The following is a 25,884-nucleotide window of genomic DNA, read 5'->3' as shown; positions in this document are numbered from 1 at the left end:
TGTGGCTTCTATCAAAGGATCCTGGGAAACATAGTTTAAGGCACCTGAGAGCTGTAGGATTTTTCGGGGAGTGGGGGCATGACAGTTAAAGTGGTATAAATAAGCTTTAAATGTATAGTGTGGATGCAACTTGTGTTGCATCAAGCAAATGCTATCCAACACTTTCCACTGCAACAGATTAGCACTTTAATTTGGCATTTAATGGCATTGGTAAAGGTAAAAGGACCCCTGACCATTAGGTCCAGTCGTGGACCACTCTGGGGTTGTGGCGCTCATCTCGCTTTATTGGCCAAGGGAGCTGGCGTACAGCTTCTGGGTCATGTGGCCAGCATGACTAAGCTGCTTCTGGTGAACCAGAGCAGTACATGGAAACGCGGTTTACCTACCCGCCGGAGTGGTACCTATTTATCTACAGTGGTACCTATTTATCCCACAGTGCTACCCGCATCCCTACATCGGACATTGACATTGGAGACCAAGCCTATTCTCTGTTCTTAGTGACCCCATCCACTGAGAGTTAAGTATAAGCCTTTATCTGTAGTCCTGCTCCTTCTCACCCGCACACAGCATCACTCATACGGTCATTTCTTAGAGACACTGAAACCTGACAAAATGTTGGAACCTGGCTTTTCTATGCACAAAGATGCTGGCAAACTGTCTTTATTGATAGTTCTGGATGTGGTCTAGCCAGCAACACAACTACTATTGCTAACACAACGATCAGATCAGAACCATATTAAGGCTGGTTGCAGCCCTCTAGAATCCAATGGTTTTCCAGCCTTGCAGCCCAGAAATAATCTCTCATTAGAGAAAGTTTATATTTGTCTCTTCTTGCTTACTCCCTCAACTATGATGCACATGCATGATATATTAATTGTGCAGTTATTTATGCACCCACTGAAACTATTAGCAGGTCACTTAGGCAACATGGTTTCACTCAAGGTGGACTGAGTAAAATCAACAGCACTAAAGTGCATTAAACAGTATTTTGTGGCTTTAATTTCAGAAGCTAGTGTTTTATTTAATTCTACAGTGAATTACTTGAACCTGCTTTCAAAGGCATGCCCTGGATAGAAGAAAATATGCAGGATTTTTGCAAGGATATATTAAAAAATAATAGGGGAAATTTAGGGTTCTGTTAGCAGTTGCTCAGAGTAAGTTCTATGACTAATCTGAACATGATTTGGGGCAATCGCTTGTAATGTTTATCTAGATCCCAGTGTTCTGGGACACATAAAGAGCCCCTGCACCTTGCTATCTGTGTACCATAAAGCAGGTTGTCCTTATGTTTTGGTACTTACATTTCCCCTCTTCATTCCTACACAGGACTTTAGTATCATCCACGTTCTTTATAACCTCAACCGAATCTCCTGGCTTCACTTGTAAGTCTTTTGAGCCTCTCTTCTTAGCAGATGGTGCTCGGGATATAGTTGTAGTATACAGAACTCGGATATCACCTTCATACTGTGAAAATCAAAATAAAATTTGATTGCACACACAAAAAAGCATTACACGCAAAGTTAAAACCACACTTTCTTCTTACAAACAAGAAGAGTTTGGATTTGATATCCTGCTTTATCACTACCCGAAGGAGTCTCAAAGCGGCTAACATTCTCCTTTCCCTTCCTCCCCCACAACAAACACTCTGTGAGGTGAGTGAGGCTGAGAGACTTCAAAGAAGTGTGACTAGCCCAAGGTCACCCAGCAGCTGCATGTGGAGGAGCAGGGAATCGAACCCAGTTCACCAGATTACAAGTCCACCGCTCTTAACCACACTGGCTCCCACAAGACACGCTCAAGCTATGTTTTAAATCTCAAGGATACTGGGCCCACTGGCATTGTTGTTGTAGGTGAGCCAGAACAAAACCCAGTGGGCTGGCATGGAGTCTATAGAAATCTGATGCTCAAAGGACAGAGCTGGAAAAGAAGACAAGATGTATACAACCTGGATGGCTTTAAGAGAGGATTCCATGGTTGTTAATGCCCTTATGCCTGGTAGGAAGCGAAAGAATATGACTTCTGTCCCCATTCACAAAGCAGGCCTGTCCCATCGTTGGGTCATAATGCTCTTAAAAGTGCAAGTGTTTCACAGTCACAAAATAGCAAGGGGTTTGCCACATATTAAATAGCATGTGGAACAGCTGGGGGGGGGAGTACAGAAAAGGGCAACCGAAATGAACATGGAGATGGAGCAACACCTCGAGGTTAGGACCTTTTAGCTTAGAAAAATGGGAAAGGGGTGGAAAGTTATGCATGGTGCCAAGAAAGTGCATGGAGATAAGTTTCCCCATTTGTCTCATCGTAATAGAACTCAGAGCCATCTAAGGAAGCCGAATGGTGAAGAGATTCAGGACAGGCAAAAGGAAATACTTCTTCACACAGTGCATAGTTAAGCTATGGAAACTCACTACCAAAACAGGTAGGGATGACGACCAACTTAGCTGGTTTTAGAAAGGGATTAGACAAATTTATGGTGGATAAGGCTAGCAACACCCATGAATCACGATGGTTATGTACTGCCTCCAGGACCAGAGCAGACACTCCAAACATCCTCATTTTCCAGGGACTTCTCTGATTTAGAGAAACTGTCCTGGTTTCTGATCTGATACTAGAATGTCCCACTTTTCCTTAGGATGTTCCTATTTTCACTGGAGAAATGTTGGAGGGTATGGAGTTATCCAACCCCGTCTGACGGCAATCCTGTACAGGGAAGTTTTCTTTAACGTTTAATGCTTTATTGTGCTTTTATATATGTTGAAAGCTGACTTTTAGAAGACATCTGAAGGCAGCCCTGTTTAGGGAAGTTTTTTAATGTTTGAAGATTTAATCTTAGTGTTCTGTTGGGAGCTGCCCAGAGTGGCTGGGTGTGGCATTTGCCCTCCTAGGTGACATCATGCTGGGTCATAAGGAAAGGGTTAAATGAGTGTGGAGTGATTGGCAAGTGGGAACCCAAGGGGAGGAGTTAGAGTTAGTGTTGTTAAGGAGTCAGTCAGGTGTTAGAGGAGAGAGAAGGAGGATAAGTCTGTGGGTTGGGATAGTTTGGTGTGAGAGAATCTGTTAAGAGGAGTCAGATAGACAGTTGGGATAATCAGTTAGAAGTTATTAGGAAGGTATAGGCTGGTAAGGCAACTAAGATTAAGAAACTGACAAGAAAAATTATCGGAAACCATAAACTTGTTAATCCTTATAAAATAAACTTGTTTATTTGGTTTAATGTTAACAACTGTCTGGACTCCGTGTGTACCCGAGAGAAACAGGTTGGTGGCAGCGGGGAAGCAATTACAGTGATGGCACAGGGATCAATAGACAGTCAAACGTCCAGGAACCCTGTGTGATCGCCACACTGGGGAAACCCAGTAAGATGTGTGGTGTATAAATATTAACATTATCATTGTAGATGGGACGTCCCTATTTTCATCAGAGAAATGTTGGAGGGTATGCCAGAGGTGTTTTGTCTCTGGGATAGCAGTTCCTGGGAGAGGGTTATTGCCCACTCACCCAGCTTGTGGAATCCCCTAGTAGGCTACTGTGGAAAGAGGAGGCTAAATCCAGTGAGGGTCTTCAATTGACCGCACGATACAGTCCCACATGCATTGGATTTTACACAAGTATGCTCATTTTAGGTCCACAAGTGGTCACCCAGTGAAAAGGTATGGCCTACAGGAATGCAAGGCCTACAGTTACGGATACTGTACCTGGTTTTGTTCACGGGAGGGTGCTACATGAATGACATGCAACCATCTAAACAGTACAGTTTGCACTTCCTCTGGATCCAGCCCTCAAATGCTCTCCTGAGACAACCAATAACTTCCCCTCGTAGTCATAATGAGCTTCATTGATAGTATTTAGAATGGGGAAGTGCACCACTTTCACACATTTTCCCCCAGGGGAAGTGAAGATAAATGCTCATTCTCCCAAACAGATTTTCATAAAAGCTTTCTTGTCATTGTGTAACATTTTAAATTAAAAATCTAGTCCACAAGGAAGTAAACACACTGAGTTTGACGGGGTGCACACTGAATATTTATGGCCATAACCTAACGGCAGAAGCTCAACCTTTAAATTCAGAAAGCCTCCTCATTTGGCGTTGTTTTTGTTTTCGTTGGATTTATTATACTAGCAGGTCCCAAAGCGAGTTCCAGCAGTTTAAAATCCAGAATTTAAAGTCAGGGAAAATGCTATATAAACAGGTCATCTGGATGAGGCCTTTGTTTTGTTGTTGTTTACTTTTTGTTGTTTACATACACCTCCGTATGCACCGCCCAGGCTTGCACCCCGGGAAGGTCACTTCGGTCCAGTTTGACTTCACCCCCAGAGGCGCAATTCCCTTGTCTATCAGGACAGGCAGCTGCCAAATTAATTTTAGGCAGGTGAGCAAAAACTTGGAATTTTTTGTTTTGTTTTGGTAAACCTCATTAAGGCTTGTAATGTGATTTGTGGCTGTGGCAATTTCACAAAATTGGACATGTTTCTCATTTTGATTGGTGTTTTATGCTGTTTTAGTGTTTTGCATAGTTTTATTGCTCTGGTTTATGCCATTAGCTCCACTGCCTTAAGAAACAATTTTAAGAAACCAAGCTCCTACTTTAAACTTCTTTCGGAACTCTTTCTCTTCTTTCTCCATCTTCTTGAGTTTCTGCGAATCACGGTCATCTGATTTGGCTCTCACAATGCTCAGGGACTTCGCTATGCTAAAGCGTCAGGTTGCAAAACAGAAGAAGAAGAAGAAAAATCAAGATCGTCAATATAAAGATTAGGTATGTTTTTATTTTACTGGTTGCCAATTAAAGCCTAGCCAAAGGACAAGCTAATTAATTAAATAATTAATTAACCTTTTGCTAATGATGTGGTTAGGTTTTTTTAAAAAAAATTAAACACCAAATGTGGCGGAGGATTTCATCAAGAAAGCAGTATGCATGGAACAGATATTTGAATTTTCCCTCACCTTCAAGGCAATTAGTATTACGGGCCAGGAACTTTCACTGACCCAACAGAAGGCAATTTTCTAATGATAAATCACAGCGATGTGGCAGAGGGCATGTTTTACCAAGATCGCAGTTTAATAATAATAAATTTTATTTTTTCCCCGACCGGAGCCAGGCTCAGTGCAGTTAAGATCATATAAATAACACAGTATACATAAAAACAGGCATCTATTAATTAAAATACATCTTAAAATTAATTCAGACAAATTAAAATCTGGACAAATGGCAGTTATCAGGTTAAGATTGAGAGCGGTTAATACTTTGTATTGTTTATTTGTTTGTTTGTTTCATAAAATGTGTTTATTTGTTTGTTTATTTCATAAAATTTACATACTGCTTGATTGTAAGGGGGGAGAACCCTCAATGTGCTTTCCAAAAAACCACAAGACAATAAAATATCACTAAAAATCCACAATTACAATTTAAAGCATACAAAAAAAAAAAAAAAAAGGTAAAACCACAATAGGATAAACTAAAGCAAATTAAACTTTCTAAGCGTCAGGGGTTGCAGAGTTGCAAAGAGAAGTTTCAATCTCCTCTCTTCATCCTAGGCTGTGTCTAGTATTTATAATTCTAGAACAAGGGTAGGCAAACTAAGGTCTGGAGGCCGGATCCAGCCCAATCGCCTTCTAAATCCGGCCTGCAGACAGTCTGGGAATCAACGTGTTTTTACATGAGTAGAACGTGTCCTTTTATTTAAAATGCGTCTCTGGGTGATTTGTGGGGCCTGCCTGGTGTTTTTACATGAGTAGAAGGTGTGCTTTCATTTAAAATGCATCTCTGGGTTATTTGTGGGGCATGGGAATTCGTTCATTTTTTTTCTTTTCAAAATATAGTCTGGTCCCCCCACAAGGTCTGAGGGACAGTGGACCAGCCCCCTGGTGAAAAAGTTTGCTGACCCGTTCTAGAAACCCGCACCATAGCTGTGAATCCTGTCACTTATAACACGTGTCATGAAGCCCTTGAGTAACAGCAAACAGATCAGCGTCTCCCCATCCCTCAGTAGGCCATTGCACACATCCTTGTTTTATACGTTTACTCACCTAAGTTCTTTTGGCGGGGGAGGGAAGTCAGTTGGCTCTACATCATCATAGACATCACTGTCTCCAGAATCTGAAATCAGAAAGCGGTGGGTTGTTTGTTTGTTTTTTTAAAAATGAAAAATAATATATAATCATTGCAACTCAGGCCCCAAATATTGTTGTTGTTTAGTCGTTTAGTCGTGTCCGACTCTTCGTGACCCCATGGACCAGAGCACGCCAGGCATTCCTGTCTTCCACTGCCTCCCGCAGTTTGGTCAATCTCATGCTGGTAGCTTCGAGAAGACTGTCCAACCATCTCGTCCTCTGTCGTCCCCTTCTCCTTGTGCCCTCCATCTTTCCCAACATCAGGGTCTTTTCCAGGGAGTCTTCTCTTCTCATGAGGTGGCCAAAGTATTGGAGCCTCAGCTTCAGGATCTGTCCTTCCAGTGAGCACTCAGGGCTGATTTCCTTAAGAATGGATAGGTTTGATCTTCTTGCAATCCATGGGACTCTCAAGAGTCTCCTCCAGCACCATAATTCAAAAGCATCAATACTTTGGTGATCAGCCTTCTTTATGATCCAGCTCTCACTTCCATACATCACTACTGGGAAGCCCCAAATATATAAACCACCAAATAAAACTTCCTTCCCTACATAGCCTCTCAGGATCTGGATTAGAATAGGGGAGCCTCTTGATTTGTCTTCCACCCTCAGACGGATGGCTCCCAAAGCATTTTTTGCAGCAGCCCCTAAGTTGCGGAACTCCTATTCATCACAGAGGTGCATCTGGCCAACTTCATTAGAGTGGTACCTCGCGTTACATACGTTTCAGGTTACAGACTCCGCTAACCCAGAAATAGTGCTTCAGGTTAAGAACTTTGCTTCAGGATGAGAACACAAATCGTGCTCCGGCGGCGCGGCAGCAGCAGGAGGCCCCATTAGCTAAAGTGGTGCTTCAGATTAAGAACAGTTTCAGGTTAAGAACGGACCTCCGGAACGAATTAAGTACTTAACCCGAGGTACCACTGTATACATTTTTTGGCAAATGTTAAAGACTCACCTTTTTACCCTGTCCTTTGATACCTGCGATGAATATGTTTAAGGCCGCACTATTTTTGTGAGTTTATTTTTTATTCTAAGTTTTTAAACTCTTTCAAGCAGTTTTTTAAATTGTTGTAATCCGCCCTAGGACTTTAGGATGAAGGGCATTAACAACAACAACACTGATTAATAATAATGTTGCCTAATATAATACATTTGTGTATGTTATCTCCCTCAATATATGCATTTTTATTCATACTTTACCTCAGAATTTGCATTTTTCATTACTTGGGTATAGAACTGCATTGCAAAGCTCAGGAGAATGCAAATTTCAAAGGATGGCCGTAGTTCAGTTTACATATTGTTTCGGAAAGTACGCTTTGGGTAGGTTTGTCTTCAAATGCAAACTGGATCAAATGTTTCCTGCATCCTTAGCAGCTAAGCCAAGGTTTGACTTCTTTTGTCATCCAAACATAGGATCATGGTTAATGAACCTAATCATAATCTGTAAATTTGTCCTATACTCTGGCTTACCACAATGTGTGTAAAACTGACCTTTGTGTAGAAGAAAGCTTCTGTTTGAGGATTATAGGAACTCAATCACAGCTTAATAATTGATTCATGTTTTTGATCTTATTACTTACCCTTTCCTATTTGCTTTGCTGAAGAAGTCCTGCTAGAAACAAACAAATAATAACTTTCATTAAGCACTGCAATCAGATGATCAGTTCCTATCCCAGGATATAAACGATTATGGGATGTGGCTGTGTACATCATGACAAAAGGAAGAATTGTTGAGGCCACTTTATCTTGGATAACAAAAGGAAAGGGGGTGTAAGTGTGCTTTCCTTCACATATTCAACTGCAACAAATTTGTTGTCCCTTAAATATGTGAAATTATAAACTGTTTGTCATGGGTAAGACTGGATCACATCAACAAAATTGCCGGCAATGGAACAGAAGTTTGGCCATGACCTAGTTTTTCAGACATAGCTTCAGCCAAAGACATTTAGGTCCCTGAGGTAGAATCCTGAGAAATCCCCACTTTCCATTGATGATCATGTGTCATGCTCTACCAGAAAGTTTCTTTCTGCAGATCCCACTGAAATAAATAGGAGACACACAAAGCCAACAGATTTTGTTCCATGGGCCAGATCTGCCTACTTCCAACTCTGCCACCCATAATGCCACCTGAGTTGGCCATCTTACCTCGCCTCATGGTGAAGCTGTTTCTGCAAACAGGTACCTGTGACTTAAGCTAAGAGGTATTCAAGGACAGAGCATGGCCCAATTTTGAAAAGGGATGTGGTGGTTTCATAGCTTTGGTTATTTGCTGTGTGGTACGATTATGTGGCTGGTTAAGCTGCTGTGAGAAGCTGTTAGTAGCACATGATCAACACGTATATTAGCTATTAGTTTTAGTGAACCGGTTATTTTTCTTTCTTTCACAGCAGTCTCTTACGAGGAACCTCCATTATCTTCTGTCACATTGATTTTAGTTGCTGCCTCTCGTATACTTCTCTTGGGGAAATCTTTTCCCTTCAACAGATTCTTCAAAAGCCCACGGGGCCAGGAGTCACTCTTATCTTCACCATGTGGCACAGACCTTTGGAGTATGCACGCAATTATCACATTGCAGATTGAAACACAAGATATTTGAAATGACTTTGGGTTGGGGCATTGGATTCACATCAGCAGCAACAACAACAGCCCAAAAAATTAAAAAGGATCTTCAAGTCCATTCATACTTGCATTCTTTAGGACAGCCTTTGCCAATCGGGTGCCCTCTGACTGGTTTGGACTACAAATCCCATCTGTCCCAGCCAGTATGCCAGTGCTGGCTGGGACTGATGGGGAGTGTAGTCCCAAATGTCCAGAAAACACCAGGTTGGCAAAGATGTTCTGTAGGAGAACATCTCAGGGCACCACCACCACAGCACACACAACCACACCAGTATTTGCTGCAACAAATGTATTGTTATAAATTTAAATGCTAAGCCCCCTAAATCCTAGATACTGATAAAGGCTAGGATTTTGATTGTTTGGGCTATGGAGGGAGAATACAAGCTGCAGAGGAATTCCTGAGCTAGCTTATGCAGAACAACCTGACTGAGCTGGGGCCATCAAAGAACAATAGAGGTCCATTTGCAATACAAGAGAACTCCTTTCCCCTGCCTTGAGGTGTGAAGGATACAGGGATTTGAAAGGTTGCCAGGAAACTGTACACTTGAGGTGACAGGAAAAGGGAGTCTGGGAGCAAGGGCTGATGGGAGGAAGGAGGAGGAAGGAGGGTGGTTGGCTGTGGGGTACAAGTGCTGCTGTGGGCTACAAGCCCCTCTTGAAAGGAACATGCTGTAAGATCTGGAATTCCTCCTTGCAGACTGAAGGTGTAAATAAAGGTAAGGTAAAGGGACCCCTGACCGTTAGGTCCAGTCGTGGCCGACTCTGGGGTTGCAGCGCTCATCTCGCTTTATTGGCTGAGGGAGCCGGCGTACAGCTTCCGGGTCATGTGGCCAGCATGACTAAGCCGCTTCTGGCGAACCAGAGCAGCGCACGGAAACGCCGTTTACCTTCCCGCCGGAGCGGTACCTATTTATCTACTTGCACTTCAACGTGCTTTCGAACTGCTAGGTTGGCAGGAGCAGGGACCGAGCAATGGGAGCTCACCCCGTTGCGGGGATTCGAACCACCGACCTTCTGATCGGCAAATCCTAGGCTCTGTGGTTTAACCCACAGCGCCACCCTTCCCCTTCCGAAGGTGTAAATAGGTGAATAAATAATATTAATTAAAGCTACGACTGTCTCCACCGTGTCTCAATTCTCCAAAGGGCCACAGACCCTGGGTGAGTGCATGGAACCCCATGGGCTCTTTGTCACCACTCAACAGAGAGAGGGGGAGGCACCCGAATTTTGCAACAGCATGAAGTGTGAGCCTCATACAAACACAGCTGGACCAAGTTCTTAGTACATGGACCTCCCGATCTGTCCTGTGGCTCTAATCTGTGATCCCAGGATCAGAGCAATTCACCAGCATCAGTGTGGATTTCTATGGAGGGTGAATATATAATGAATGGATAACTAGGGTCTAAAGAGTCGGATGTGCCGTTGTTTTGATGCCACACAAACATCTGTCCATGCTTCAGATTCTGGCTTACTGGCTTCTGCTTGAGAATTAAAGAAGTTGAAAAAGGCTATGCCTTAATAGAATCCATGTGAAGGAGATGAAAACAGTAAAGACTCATTAAAACAACACCCAAAACAATTAATTCCATGGTAAAAACATTATCTCCACACCCTTCTAAGACACACTCCTCACCCAGCTGATACCATTTTATCATGCATTAATCGAGGGCTAATATTTTTATCATGAGATAATCTTTTAAACAAGAACTAAACAAGAATTCTCCATCTGCTTTTCATTATTTTGTTGGCTTTTAATGCTTACCTTGTTTGTGCATCATCATCACCCTCAATCCCATCATAAACGTCATCAGAGGGAGGAGGAGGAGGGAATCCTATTTAAATTTTTTTAAAAGGCAAAAGCAAGGCAGTATTAGCATCACTACTACTTCGATTATTATTCTTTCAGTTTATGTCGCCTAATGCAAACTGTCTCTAGGCTACTTACCTCCAAAATGCACATAAAGTAAAATAAAACATTAATACTTAAATTATCAACAATCATAGCTGTCAACTTTTCCCTTTTCTTGCGAGGAATCCTATTCGGAATAAGGGAATTTCCGTTAAAAAAAGGAAAACGTTGACAGCTATGTCAATAATAATAATAACAACAACCCTCAACGGTATGTACTGCTTCTACTGAAAAAACCCCAGGAGATATTGTTTGCACTATTTCAATTACAGCTTCCTTCATCTCTGAGAATTGACCATGCTGGCTGGTGCTGATGGGATTTGGAGTCCAACAACCTTTGGAGAGCATGGCTTTCCCATTCTTGCTTTATCAGGAGGACAAGCCTTTCTGGATCCATCTTGGTGCTGATGAGGGACCAGGGATGGAGGGGAAGATTCTCAAAAAGTTGTATCTTTGATTTGCTAATCTTGAAAGTGGCATTGACCTTGGTGCTTACAGGATTGGTTTAGAAATGAATATTGAAGGAGGAAATATGAAGGCTTGGGGACTGTTATTTTTCTTTGACTATATATGGCTTGTCTGCTGATTGCTGGTAGATATCACAAACCCTGGTCATACCCCAAATGATACCTTGGGAAGTAGCTAAAAGATGGGCCCCATGACCCACAAACCTCAAAATTTGGATAGATAGGAACAGCAGAACTTACCTCCTGCAGTACTTTGACTTCCACTTTGGCCATGAGAAAACAAGAGGAGGGGAAATGGTTGAAGTCAAAGGAGAATAAATAATGCAGTAAATAATGCAGTTCTTAACATACTTGCTTGGAAGTAAGCCCCATTGAACATGGTGGGACTTACATCCAAAGAACACACATACATATAGGAATGCACTGAAAAGTCCATGTTTTCCCCCCACACCCAAATGTCTGCAATATTCTATAACCCACATAAAGCCAGGTAATTGCCTAGAAAATGGCAAATGTGATTCAAACTGGTAATCCGTGAATGAATGAATGAATGAATGAATGAATGAATGAATAAGGTAACAATTGCTTTGCTGGACCAGGCCTGTTGTCAGAGGTTGCCAATGTGGTGTCCTCCAGCTCTTGCTGAGACTCGCACCATCCTTTCCAGTTAGCTATGCGGACTGGGGCTGATGGGAGTTGTAGTCCAGAAATATATCGAGGACTGGACTTAACTGTTCAGGGGTCCGTTCCCTGTACTGCCTTGCCCTGCAGACCACTACTAATCTAAAAATAATGTAACAATAACGTCATTTTAAAAAATTACAATAAATGTTCACCTTACTAATGCTAAACAACCATTTCCTCATCACTTCCTGTTCTGATGAAGGGTGAGCTAGATTGCACTGCACGCCACACTAGAACTGGACACAGGTGTGGCCATCCCTTTTGACATACCTGCTGACGCTATCCTGTTCCCCGACATCATCATACACTTCCTGGTCACTGTCTGGTTGCCTCAGTTGAATGTTGACAGAAGGCCGCGGCTTTCGCTTTAACGAATCATAGTCAATTTCCACCATGGTTGTTTTAATGTAGCCATCTAGAAAGCAAAGGCCCAACACATTTAATGACTAAGATGCAGCTGTTTTCTTTTAAACTTGTAACAAGACATCATAAGGGCTGCATTAAACCCACACACACACACCCCCTTTAAAAACCACTGTGCAATATAGAATGGTGTTCATTGCATGGTGTGCAATTTTTTTAAAATCAAATTGCCATTCGTTTCTTTGTTGTGCAGGTTTCAAGTACAGTGGTGCCTCGCAAGACGAAATTAATTCGTTCCGGGAGTTTTTTGGCCTCCGAGTTTTTCGTCTTGCGAAGCACGGACTTTGGAAAAGCTTCAAAAAGCACCAGAGTCTTCAAAAACCTCAAAAAAGGCTACCACACCGTGTGCTATGAGTTGCTCCTCGAAGTGAATGCACGGTTTTAAGAAAAAGGAAACAAACTTGCAAGACGTTTTCGTCTTGCGAAGCAAGCCCATAGGGAAATCCGTCTTGCGAAGCAACTCAAAAAACGAAAAACCCTTTCATTTTGCGAGTTTTTCGTCTTCCGAGGCATTCGTCTTGCGAGGTACCACTGTATTTTAACAAATATACTGATACGTCTTCAAGGGCCAAGAATTGTAGACTAGCGACATTTCAAATACTCTGAATGGTGAGTGAACCCAAATTTTCTGATCAGAATAAATTACTCTGATTAAACATATTAAAATAAGTTCACTTAAATTTGCATAATTTATACCTACAGGAGCCTCTTGACCTTCCCAGCCACTTCCCCTCTGGATTGTCAGTGATGCGGATGATTTCGATTTTATCTCCTTGCTTGAACGTCAGATCGTTCTTCCCTCCTTTGAAGTCTGTGCAAGCTCGGGCCTGGTGAATGACTTCAATGGGGCCCACGAGCTACACAGAAGTAGGATAAGAAATGGGTGTAAATCAGCATTACACATATGGTCAGGATTAATACTGTACAAGAGAAAGGGGGGGGGGAGAGGGAAACAGGCATGGACAAACCACAACTGACAAATTGGAGTCGGGACCTCGGGTGAGGAACCTTTTTCAGCCTGAGGGTTGCATTTCCTCACTGCCAACATTCTGCTTCCCATGTATCTGTGGTGGGCAGGACCAGAATCAAATAGTGCGTATGGCCAGAGGCACAATGTGATTCTTACACACAATTCCAGATTTGATTCCAGGTGCACAGAAGTCAGAGGTGTGTACAGGCAAGTAAGAGCCATTATCGCAATTGCATCTACTTGAGGGCACAAAGAAGTGTCAGTCAGGGAAACAAGATCTATCCTGAGGAGAATTGAGTCTTGATGCTAAATAGAGAGGACTGGAGACCCACATTCAATCCCTGGACCTGCTATTCCCCATCACTGTTTCAGACATTTTTGCAATGGAATTATAAAGACACTGTGGTCTAAACCATAGAGCCTAGGACTTGCCGATCAGAAGGTCGGTGGTTCGAATCCCCGCGATGGGGTGAGCTCCTGTTTCTCGGTCCCTGCTCCTGCCAACCTAGCAGTTCGAAAGCACATCAAAGTGCAAGTAGATAAATAGGTACCACTCCGGCAGGAAGGTAAATGGCATTTCCGTGCGCTGCTTAGTCATGCTGGCCACATGACTCGGAAGCTCCCTCGGCCTATAAAGCAAGATGAGTGCCGCAACCCCAGAGTCAGCCACGACTGGACCTAATGGTCAGGGGTCCCTTTACCTTTACCTTTATGCATTTTTGCAAAGCAGTTTTCCCTAACAGAATGCATTTTTTAATGTTAATTTCACTAGTGCATGCATTTATATGCACTCTTTACTGTAGTATATAGATTTTTTTCACACATTAGTTTCCTGGAGAATTACACTGCAAGATTTAGAGAAGTGCAAATTTTGAAGGGAGGGTGTCTATTTGCTTGCTGTTTCAGGAAGTGCGAATTAAATAGGTTCACCTGTTAATGTGAACTGAACTGAATTTATCCCCCATCTCTTCAAACAGAGTAACTTTAACAATGCTAAAGGATAATGTATTTGTTTTCATTAAAGTTTTTTTTTTTAAAAAAAATAATTGCTAGTTTAAGCCTTACTTTGAACTTCTTCCTGATGTCCTGCTCTTTTTTCTCTTTCTCCTTTTGTTCTTTCTCTGATTTCTTCCTTTCTTCCTTCTCCTTTTTCCTTTCATCATCTCTAGATGTAGGTCTGTGAAATAAAAAGTGATTGATACTTAACTCAAGAAACAGCAGAGGACAAACATCTGGGCCTCTTTCACTTCTCTTGAAAGATGACCATATCAGGAGCCATGTGCTCAATGGTTGCTGTTGGGTTGGATCTAAGCTTTGTTGTTGTTTAGTCGTTTAGTCGTGTCCGACTCTTCATGACCCCATGGACCAGAGAACGCCAGGCACTCCTGTCCTCCACTGCCCCCCCCAGCTTGGTCAGACTCATGCTGGTAACCTCGAAAACACTATCCAACCATCTCGTCCTCTGTCGCCCCCTTCTCCTTGTGCCCTCCATCTTTCCCAACATCAGGGTCTTCTCCAGGGAGTCTTCTCTTCTCATGAGCTTAGCTGTCCACAAATGGAAGAGCTCCTTCCATGTGCAGAAGGCCTTTGACCCAACCTTTAGAGCCTGCTGGAATCATAGAATGGTAGAGTTGGAAGGGAGCATGAGAGTCACCTAGTCCACCAGCCCCTCTGAAATGCAGGAATCTTTTGCTCAACATAGGAAGATCAATTTTTTCTGGTGCCCTCCTTCACTGTTCCAGAGTGCCCACAAACCCTTAGGAGAAGAGTTTTAGAGGTTACAAGGGAAATAAAGCCAAAGCCACTTTTCCTCTTCCCTCTTCTGCTGCTGGAAGCAAAGTCTGGATCCAAGCCAATACCTTCTCAACCTAGCCCAGATGTTGCAGGACAGACACTTCCATCATCCCAGATTGACGATACAGTGGTGCCCCGCAAGACGAATGCCTCGCAAGACGAAAAACTCGCTAGACGAAAGAGTTTTCCGTCTTTTGAGGTGCTTTGCAAGACAAATTTCCCTATGAGTTCTTGCGAGTTTTTTTCCCTTTCCCCCCCTTTTTCTAAGCCGCTAAGCCGCTAATAGCTGCTAAGCCGCTAAACCGCTAATAGTGCTAATCCTCAAAGCCGTTAATAGCCATGCTTCACAAGACGAAAAAACCGCAAGACAAAGAGACTCGCAGAACGGATTAATTTCGTCTTGCGAGGCACCACTGTATTGGCTGATGGGAACTGTGGTCAAAACATCTGATGGACAACATGTTGGCTAGCCCTGCCCTGGCCTAGAAGATGATAAAGTTGCAAATTCAGGTTTTGGATCTTTTGTCCACGGTTTTGCAATGGTGTCTGCCATTTACTCTCAGGTCCTCTTACTCTGTTTATGTTTTGTCTCTCTGTCACTTCAGTTGTGGGATCCCAAGAATCAGAGAACTGCCATATCTGCAGAGCTGCATGTTTCTTACCTCATTTCGTTTATATCTTCATATGTCTCCCCTTCACTGTTGAGACTCTATAAAGAAAAAAGTGACAAGAAATGAATTAGAAAGGGGAAATTATAACGTAGTTCAAGTGCAACAATTTCTTTTTAAGACTAGTACTAGGACAGCAAATTGTATGTGGCATTTCATTATTTCAAACCCAATTTGTTGTATGAAATAAGGTCTTCTTTAGACCTTGACCATTCAGCTGTTTAAGAATATCAAATATTGCCCAGACTGTAGCCATTTCCAGGTGTTCATTCTGGGTATAATGAACACACGAATGTCACTGAGTAGCATCTACTGCCACAACAACTTCTCACTTGCCCTGAGCCATTATTGCAGTCCTTTACACTCTCCTTTCAGCTAAGCCCTTCCAGAGATTACAAACAGAGCAAGGCCGTCAAGCACTTTGTAGACTGGGGTAGGGGGAACCTGTGGCCCTCCAAATGTTGCTGGACTACAAGTCCCATCATCTCCGGCCACGGGCAATGCTGGCTGTGGCTGATGGGAGTTGCTGTCCAGTAACATCTGAAGAACTACAGGTTCCTCAACCCTGTGGAAGACCACAACACATGTTCTGCGGCCCTTGCTTGGCTTATGAGTCACAAGTTGTGTACCCAAATTAAGATGTGTTGATCCAGTGACAAATGAATGTTCCCACAGCTTATTACTATTAATGATCACTTCTTTGATTTATAACCCACTGTGGCGTTTGCCCTCCTAGGTGGGTCATAAGGAAAGGGTTAAATGAGTGTGAAGTGATTGGCCAGTGGGAACCCAAGGGGAGGAGTTAGAGTCAGAGTTGGTGTTATTTGGAAGTTAGTTGGGAGTTGGAGAAGGAAGAGGGAGGATAAGTCTGTGGGGTGGTCTAGTTTTGATGTGAGAGTGAGTGAAACTGTTAGGAGGAGTCAGATAGACAGATGGGATGGGATAATCAATTAGAAGTTATTAGGAAGGTATAGGTCAGTAAAGAAACTAAGATTAAGAAACTGACAAGAAAAGTTATCTGAAACCATAACCTTGTTAATGCTTATAAAATAAACTTGCTTATTTGATTTAATGTTAGCAACTGTCTGGACTCCGTGTGTATCCGAGAGAAACGGGTTGGTGGCAGCGGGGAAGCAATCACAGTGGTGGCACAGGGATCAATAGACCGTCAAGCGTCCAGCAACCCTGTGTGATCGCCACATCGACCTTAAGGTCCCAGGGCGTGAAACATCCATATCAAAATAATTAAATAATGCAAAACATTAAAATATTTAAATCCAATGCAGATATCCAAATGAAACAATCTCTCTCCCTTTCCCCTCTTTCCACAGACACACCGGTAACAGAACCTCCCACGGCACCCCTCTGCATTCATGAAAGCGGGTGTTAATGAAAGACAGTTGTGATGCATTTATCTATGTTGTGAAAGATGATACTGACCTCATCTGCATCCCCATTTCCTGAAGAATCAAAAGGCAAACATTTATTGTTAATTTTCTGTTGCAGGGAAGATTTTGTATATAATATAATCATATCCGTATATAATAAGAGGGTAGAAAGTCTATGGATTGCCCTCTAAACAAAAAGTGTTGGGCAAAGGACGGCGTTGCCTAGGACAAAGTTGGGTATTTTGACTTGCGAAAATTTTTGTCTAACTCAAATACAGATTATGCCATATATTTATAGTCCTCAGTATCTTTCCACATAAAACTAAATATATGGCATAATCTATATTTGATCAAAACTGAAATGAAATTGTAGCAGATGAATATACTTCATGCCAGCTGCTTATCAGCTACAGCAGGCTTCCTCAACCTCGGCCCTCCAGATGTCTTGAGACTACAATTCTCATCATTCCTGATCACTCGTCCTGCTAGCTAGGGATCATGGGAGTTGTAGGCCAAAAACATCTGGAGGGCCGAAGTTGAGGAAGCCTGTGCTATAGTATGCACCTCAAGCACCACAACTTGATTTTAATTCCCCCCCTCTGACTACATACTGAAAACCAACTATATATTATGTTATGTACTACAGTACATGCTATAAATACATGGCATAAGGTTTATATATACATGCTATATCATTATAAATTATACTCTGTATAAATGCTATTTGTTTAACTTTCTCATTATCTGTATTTTATCAATACATTTATATCACTTTGACTGCTATTAATTATTATTATTATTATTATTATTATTATTTGACTTTGGCAGCTATGGCTTCTTGCAAGGAATTCTAGGTACTGGAGTTGGGCAAGGTGTATGAATATTCAGGATTTTCTTTTGGGAGATCCCCAGCTCTTCCTCACAGAAATACAGTGTTATTAGGGTTACCTGGGAGGAGGGAGTAATGATCTAGGTTTATAGGACATTCAGATTCATAAGGCTGTATTGCAGCAGCCATCACCATCATCCTATATAGCAGCAGTGGGAAAATCAGGCCAACTTGTGGCATTTGGGCCACAAGGTTGTTCAGGCCAGTTACGCCCACCTTCACTGCACCTCATGTCACACATGACTACCAATCAGTGGTGCCAGCAAAGCCCTGTGCCAATGTCTGTGTACTGGAGTTTGCCAGCGCCAACAACCAGCTGTTTATTGGCCCTTTGTGGGCTGTGGCTTTCTTCACATGGTTTAATTTCATGCCATGCAGGCAAAATTGGGTCACCTTACATCACCAGGGGATTGACAGGTGGGTGGGGGATGGGGGAGATAAGTTATCCTTACATAGCCAAAATGGCACCACCCACGCACAAAGAGGAGGTATTGGCCGAGAACCCCTAGGTTCTCAGAAGTACTAGGGAAAAAGCCTCTCCCAAAAACCAGTCTGGTAAGGACTGAGCAGGGATGGAGGGCATGAAATACAGAATGGGCTGCCTGTAAGGGAGAGGTGGTAATGGAAAACAGTGGAAGGGGAATGGAGTATAGTGGAAATGGGGGTGGCTGGCACCCGAACAGGAGCACTCCACATTCTAACGCTTTCTCGCAGTTCCCACTTACAAATTTTCTAATGCCCGTCTTAACAAAAATGGATTAGCCTTACCTCCAAACTCAACATCATCATAGCTTTCTTCATTGTCCCTATGAAAAGAAAAAGGTGAACAGGTTCAAAGAGAAAAAAGATGCAACTGCAATTCCCGTAACACTCTTTTGACTGAAAGCCAAGCCATCAGAGAAGGTTTATGAAGCCTATGGGCCGGATTCAGCTGGTTCAGTTGACAGAAGCTGGGACAAAAGCACCCTCTAATGAAATTAGGTTTTCCCATTCCTCCATGCAATGAATTCTGCTCCATATTGATCCAGAGCAGACCCCAACGTATAGTTAGCAGAGTAAAAACATAAAACACGATGCAGGATTCCCAATAATAACTCAGAGGCAATTAACTTCATTCAGCAGATTGTTTTTTTGTTTTACTACTGAAGGCAAATGAGCTTTACAGTCACAATCCAACATCTTCAGGATTGGTACAGTCCACAAGAAATCCAGCTGCAGCAGACTTAACTTAAACTTAAAAAAGGTAAAGGTACCCCTGCCCGTACGGGCCAGTCTTGACAGACTCTGGGGTTGTGCGCCCATCTCACTTAAGAGGCCAGGGGCCAGCGCTGTCCGGAGACACTTCCGGGTCACGTGGCCAGCGTGACATCGCTGCTCTGGCCAGAGCCAGAGCCAGAGCCAGAGCCGCACACGGAAACGCCGTTTACCTTCCCGCTGGTAAGCGGTCCCTATTTATCTACTTGCACCCGGAGGTGCTTTCGAACTGCTAGGTTGGCAGGCCCTGGGGCCGAGCAGCGGGAGCGCACCCCGCCACAGGGATTCGAACCGCCGACCTTTCGATCGGCAAGCCCTAGGCGCTGAGGCTTTAACCCACAGCGCCACTTAAACTTACAATAAGGCTAAAACCTTAGCACTTAAGCATACTATGTACAGTGGTATCTTGGTACTCGAAGAGCTTGGCTCCCAAACAAATTGGCTCCTGAACGTCGCAAACCCAGAAGTAAGTGTTCCGGTTTGCAAACATTTTTCAAAAGCCAAATATCCAATGCGGAAGCTCCTGCACCCAATCAGAAGCCACACCTTGGTTTTCAAACAGTTTCAGGAGTTGAACCAGCTCCCGGAACAGATTAAGATGCCACTGTACTGACTAGCACACCAGCAGGAGAAACAGAAAGTGAAACCCAGGCTTCTTCTGGCCTATTACTGTATTATAGTCAGCATGACCTTGAGTGAAAGAGATAACAGAACCAGTTTGAACCAGCTGTTCAGTTTCTCTGCTTGTTTCTAGGCAAAATAGAAGCTTGCTTGTTAGCTAGAAACTTCTAGCTTGTACCAGCTTGTATCACATGGAGAAGCTTCCAGAACCTGCTTGAATTAATTAGAATAGGAAAGATCTCTGCACTTTAAACCAATACTTTCTATACCCAAAAATGCAAACCTGACATCCCCACAGATGTAGCCCCCACTGATCCCAAGAAGTCCTAAGTAAAGGAATACAGGCCTGCAGTCTTATTAAGTTTGAATCTGACACCTTTCCCTGGCAGGTTTTATTTTCTTTTTTTTCTAACGGGTGTAGCGACAGCAAGAAATCTGGAGATGAAAGCAGAGATTGGGAAGGATTGCCACACCTACAGCTGGGTGCACCAAAGAGTGGTCTTGATCACATCTGGGGGGCCCTCAATGAAGACAACGGTCTCTTTCAGACATATACCATGTAATATATAATATATAATATAATTTATTATTTCTACCCCACCCATCTGGCTGGGTTTCCCCAGCCGGTCTGGGTTGCTTTCAACAGAACATTAAAAACAGAATAAAACTTCAAACATTAAAAACTTCCCTAAACAGGGCTCCCTACAGATGTTTTCTAAAAGTTAGATACAGTGGTACCTCCGTTGATGAACTTAATTCATTCCGGAAGTCCGTTCTTACACCGAAAGCGTTCTTAAACCGAGGTGCGCTCAGTGGCGTAGCGTGGGTTGTCAGCACCCAGGGCAAGGCAAGTAATTTGCACCCCCTAACCCGTGGATTTGCACCCCCTAACCCGTGGATTTGCGCCCCCTAACCCTAACCCCCAGATGTTGCGCCCGGTGCGGCCGGCCCCCCTGCACCCCCCACGCTACGCCGCTGGGTGCGCTTTCCCCATTGAGTCTTCCCGCCACTGTTGCCCTCCCACCACTCAGCTTCCATTCCTCTTCTGGGGCAAAGTTCGCTATCCAGAACACCTACTTCCGGTTTTGCAGAGTGCGTTGCCCGAATCTTTCGTTAACAGGACTGTTCTTAGACTGAGGTACCACTGTAGTTGTTTATTTCCTTGACATCTGATGGGAGGGCATTCCACAGAGCGGGCACCACTACCGAGAAGGCCCTCTGCTTGGTTCCCTGTAACCTCACTTCTCACAGTGAGGGAACTGCCAGAAGACCCTTGGCACTGGGCCTCATACACTGAATCCATTGAGGCCATTCAACAACATGCAATCCTGCTCCTCCATACATTCAGATAGCATCATATAGCAAGGCATATGTGAGTGAGTGCATGTGTGTAAGCACATAATAAGAGCTTGTGGATCAAGCCACCAAGTCCAGCATCTTGTTCCACAGTGGCCAACCAGATGCCAGTGGGAAGCCTGCAAGTGCAATAGCATTCTCTCCAGTTGTGCTCCCCAGCAATTAGTATTCAGTGTCAAAATGTGTGAGAGTCCTTGGCTGTGAGTCCAGGAAGATTTGCTCCCTGCCTTGCAGACCTGGCATGGGATAGCGTGGCCCGGACTGACTCCAGCTACAAAAGCTGAAAAGATTCTTGGGCTGCGTTACCATTTATAGAGGGGTTTTTTTGGGGGGGGGAGGGGGTTGTTGCTGTTATTTATTTTATTTTTTGTATCTTTATTTAAGATCTTGTTATAGTTAATGCAGAAATTGTTCCGTTTGGTTGTGTATTTCTTAATGTTTTATTTATGGTTTATGACTATTTTTGTTATGTTTGCATAACAAAAGATGTTTGCAACTATGTATTTTTCCATGTTGTAAGTCGCCTTGAGCATGGTTTGAACTGTGGAAAGACAGCATGCAAATAAAATGATGTATGTATGTGCAGCTTTTCATGCGTTTTCAGAAATGTTCTGCAATGTCATCACAGCCCTTCCTTTTTCTAATTTGCTATTGCAAAGGAAAAATCACCTGATCAGCAGCTATATATCACAGGACTTGCTTGCCACAAAGTATGCATATCTGCATTCTCAAGTAACTACCATTTCAGATCTTCCATGCGTGAAGCAGGCCTGAGGATTATCAATAGAAAGCCAGGCACTAGATTGTGTCTCTCTCAGTCTCTCTCTCTCCCTTCAAATGCCTTCTCAAAACTCATATTTCCTGGCCGGATGTTCTGCTGCGACTGGAGAAAACTTTGGCCTCATAGACTTATCTTTGACCCTTACAGTGGTACCTCGGGTTACATACGCTTCAGGTTACAGACTCCGCTAACCCAGAAATAGTGCTTCAGGTTAAGAACTTTGCTTCAGGATGAGAACAGAAATCGGGCTCCAGCGGCGCGACAGCTAAAGTGGTGCTTCAGGTTAAGAACAGTTTTAGGTTAAGTATGGACCTCTGGAACGAATTAAGTATTTAACCCGAGGTACCACTGTACTTAGAATACTGACTGAAAACATCTCACCATAGGGCCAAACTAGACAAAAACGGTGCCCACCTTTATTTGATCATGTGTTTCTTCTAGAATCACATATTCACATGTAAAGGAGAGGGGGTTGTGGTTCTTATTTTAACCAAAGGGAGACCTGCAATAAAATGTTGCAGTTTGAAGTGCTCTGGGCTGATTTTTAAAGGTTTTTGCCTCCTAGTGTTCCCCCTCCCCAGTGGCATAGCGTGGGTTGTCAGCACCCGGGGCAAGGCAAGTAATTTGCCCCCCCTAACCCGTGGATTTGCGCCCCCTAACCCTATCCCTAACGCTAACCCCCAGATGTTGCGCCCGGTGCGGCCGGCCCCCCCTGCACCCCCCACGCTACACCACTGCCCCTCCCTAACCCTTTTCCCTTCTGCAAACCTTGGCATTATGCTGATCTTTCCCTTTTGTTTTCCAGGAGCCATGTTTTGGCTACAAACCCATCATTACTCTGCACCTGACTCCATTGTTAGTATATTAACATGAAAAGTGATGTGAACGAGGGAGTAGAATACTTTCTCCTTCCTCTGCACACTGTCCTCACTTGCCCAGTGAATTTATTTTTCTCCTGGCCTCACTCACTGCCAGTAAGTTCAGGTATGGGGAGATAAGGCAGAGAAATGTTTAGCTTTCCACTTTCATGTGGGGGAAAAAAGACACCACCACCCCATCTTTGGCATGAATAGGGGGGCTGCTTAAGCATCACTTTAGAAGAGGGGAAAGAGGATGATCATTTGCATAAAAATCACTTATGCCCATTTTTTTATAAAAGGTAAAGGTAAAAGGTACCCCTGCCCGTACTCTCGGGTTGCGTGCTCATCTCGCTTAAGAGGCCAGGAGCCAGCGCTGTCCAAAGACACTTCTGGGTCACGTGGCCAGCGTGTCGAAGCTGTTCTGGTGAGCCAGCACCAACGCAGTGCATGGAAACGCCGTTTACCTTCCCGCTATAAAGCGGTCCCTATTTATCTACTTGCACTTAGGGGTGCTTTCGAACTGCTAGGTGGGCAGGAGCTGGGACTGAACGACGGGAGCTCACCCAGCCGCGGGGATTCGAACCGCCGAAAATACGATCGGCAAGTCCTAGGCACTGAGGTTTTACCCACAGTGCCACCCGCGTCCCAATCCCTTTTTATATATATAATTTATATAATTTATATATTTTATATATTTTATATTATATATATATATATAATTTTTTTATATATAGTCACAAATACATTAGCTGGCTGAGGATGATGGGAGTTGCAGTCCAAGAACATCTGGAGTCCAGAGGTGGATGATTAAAGAAATGTGGCAGCTACTTGTGCATTATGTCTAGTTTGGCTTTTGCATGGCCTCTAGGGTTCAAGGATATGCCATTTACCTTCCCGCTGCAGTGGTACCTATTTATCTACTTGCCCTGGCGTGCTTTCGAACTGCTAGGTTGGCAGGAGCTGGGACAGAGCAATGAGAGCTCACCCCGTCGTGGGGATTCGAACCGCCGACCTTCCAATCGGCAAGCCCAAGAGCACCATCCATGTCCCTTGACTGTGTCAAGGATAGCATCCTCATCACAAAGCAGCGAAAGAAAACAAGGGGCATGATGAGTGCCGAAGACAAGGTACATCAGGATGACTGCACGGGAAAGACACTTCGATAGATGTAAGATCAGATGCTCCCTCATTCCCTGTGAAATGAGAGCAGAATGTAACACCCCACCCCCCACCCCCGATTTCACATTCATTTACACAGAGACATACCTGGGCTTGATGTTTCTTGGGGGAAGTACTGGAGCTTGTGCTGATGGATGGGAAGCTGATGGAGGAGGCGGTGGAGGCAGCTGTGTGGCGGTTTGCAGGGTCGAAACAGGCAGTGGAAGTACAGGGGGTAAACCTGCCGCATGGGGTTTGCTGGAGCCTGCAAGGGAAGAAGAAATTATACAGTGGTACCTCGGGTTACAGACACTTCAGGTTACAGACTCCACTAACCCAGAAATAGTACCTCAGGTTAAGAACTTTGCTTCAGGATGAGAACAAAAATCGTGCTCCGGCGGCACGGCAGCAGTGGAAGGCTCCATAAGCTAAAGTGGTGCTTCAGGTTAAGAACGGACCTCTGGAACGAATTAAGTACTTAACCCGAGGTACCACTGTGCAGTGGTACCTCGGGTTACAGATGCTTCAGGTTACAGACGCTTCAGGTTACAGACTCCACTAACCCAGAAATAGTACCTCAGGTTAAGAACTTTGCTTCAGGATGAGATCAGAAATCAACCTCTGGCGGTGCGGCGGCAGCGGGAGGCCCCATTAGCTAAAGTGGTACCTCAGGTTAAGAACAGTTTCAGGTTAAGAACAGATTTCCAGAACGAATTAAGTTCTTAACCCGAGGTACGATTGTAATATTTAAGGGGGAAATCACAGGGAGCTCCATTTTTGAACACAGGAAGAACCTAGCATTGCAATTTGCATGAAGGATAGATAGGGAAGGTTGACTCTATCCATTTCAGTTCCTCTCGCTTTCTCTTTTTCTTCCAGTCGTCTTCTCATTCCCATAGCAATTTGCAGTTTGATTTTAAAACAACAGCAGCTTACCATGGGAAATTTAGTAGGTGCATGTTTGACATCGGTGTTTCTTAAAAAATAAAAAAGTTCCCTAATTGCTTAATTGTAACAACATCCACTTCCTACTGCATCTGCAGAAGTTTCCTTTTTCTTGCATGCTACTTAAAACACAGACGCCTGTATTTCGTTGCCATCTTGCTAGATGTAGGTCTTTCAGTGCTGGTAACTGGCATCTGTTGCGACTCTTATATATAAGTGTGAGCATGTGCCATAGAAAGAGCAATGATTTGGATCTCCCTGCATTTTTATTTTTTACTTTAATGCAGTTGTAGGGGACTTTGAATAGAGCAAAGCGTGTTCTCCCTCATGGAGAGCACTTGTTGCAGTGGGGGCTGACAAGACACCTCACTGTTGCTGGGCAAAAGGGTTTGGCCATCTTTAAGCAGGGGCGGGCTGTTACTGGGGAGATTTATATGTTGCCATTTATTGATTGACAGCCCTGTTTGTTAAATACACTGCACGCAGTGACGAGCTTCCTCTTTCGCTGCGTGCTTCGGATCACCCTCCCTCCCTCCCTCCCTAATGTTAGGCTGTTTGCTTGACCTTGCTATGCCTGTCATGGGGTCGTCTGCTTTGGGACAGGGGCCTGCTAGGAATTTTGTCCATTTGGCTGATTGGCTGGTGCCATTTGGTTTTTGCCTACTGCGTAGCAAATCGTCACAACTCGTAAGGTTGCGGTTAGTCATTGGTTTGGGAATTGGTTGGTGGAGGGGTATGGATTTGGCTGTGCCTGCCCCTCCAAAATGCTGCTGCTGCAAGGGTTTTCCGTTAAAGGAACCCAGAGGCTCACCATGCTTTCGTCCGAACCCCCTGGCAAGGGGCTAGGGCCACGCAAGAGCCCCTGGGAGCATTCTGGGGAGAGGTGAGGCATGGTTCCCAGTCCCATCTCTCCCCCCAGGTGACTTACCCTTTCTGACTTCATGGGGGGTGCGAATGTCAGAGCTGTCCCTGTGAGTGGTCAGTTA

At 43.9% G+C, this 25,884-nt stretch overlaps 1 protein-coding gene across 4 annotated transcripts in view; it reads right to left on the bottom strand.

Moving 5' to 3' along the window:
- FYB1 (FYN binding protein 1) overlaps positions 1–25,884 on the bottom strand; it is a 52,348-nt gene that overhangs the window by 10,285 nt on the left and 16,179 nt on the right. Inside the window, exons 3-16 of one of the 4 annotated variants that reach the window (XM_079994801.1) lie at positions 24,062–24,218; positions 18,692–18,729; positions 17,087–17,106; positions 15,641–15,687; positions 14,250–14,361; positions 12,915–13,071; positions 12,062–12,206; positions 11,348–11,370; positions 10,494–10,563; positions 8,511–8,654; positions 7,693–7,724; positions 6,029–6,098; positions 4,586–4,691; positions 1,302–1,464 (exon numbers count right to left, since the gene is read on the bottom strand). In XM_079994801.1, coding sequence (XP_079850927.1) covers positions 1,302–1,464; positions 4,586–4,691; positions 6,029–6,098; positions 7,693–7,724; positions 8,511–8,654; positions 10,494–10,563; positions 11,348–11,370; positions 12,062–12,206; positions 12,915–13,071; positions 14,250–14,361; positions 15,641–15,687; positions 17,087–17,106; positions 18,692–18,729; positions 24,062–24,218 — 1,284 coding nt within the window. The remainder of the gene's footprint in view (positions 1–1,301; positions 1,465–4,585; positions 4,692–6,028; positions 6,099–7,692; positions 7,725–8,510; positions 8,655–10,493; positions 10,564–11,347; positions 11,371–12,061; positions 12,207–12,914; positions 13,072–14,249; positions 14,362–15,640; positions 15,688–17,086; positions 17,107–18,691; positions 18,730–24,061; positions 24,219–25,884) is intronic. The other 3 variants (XM_079994802.1, XM_079994803.1, XM_079994804.1) reach the window with 3 other exon arrangements.

Source organism: Podarcis cretensis (genome assembly GCF_951804945.1).
Source record: "Podarcis cretensis genome assembly, chromosome: 11".
In the NCBI taxonomy this organism is placed as follows: domain Eukaryota; kingdom Metazoa; phylum Chordata; class Lepidosauria; order Squamata; family Lacertidae; genus Podarcis; species Podarcis cretensis.
This window is presented reverse-complemented; position numbering and strand designations above follow the sequence as displayed.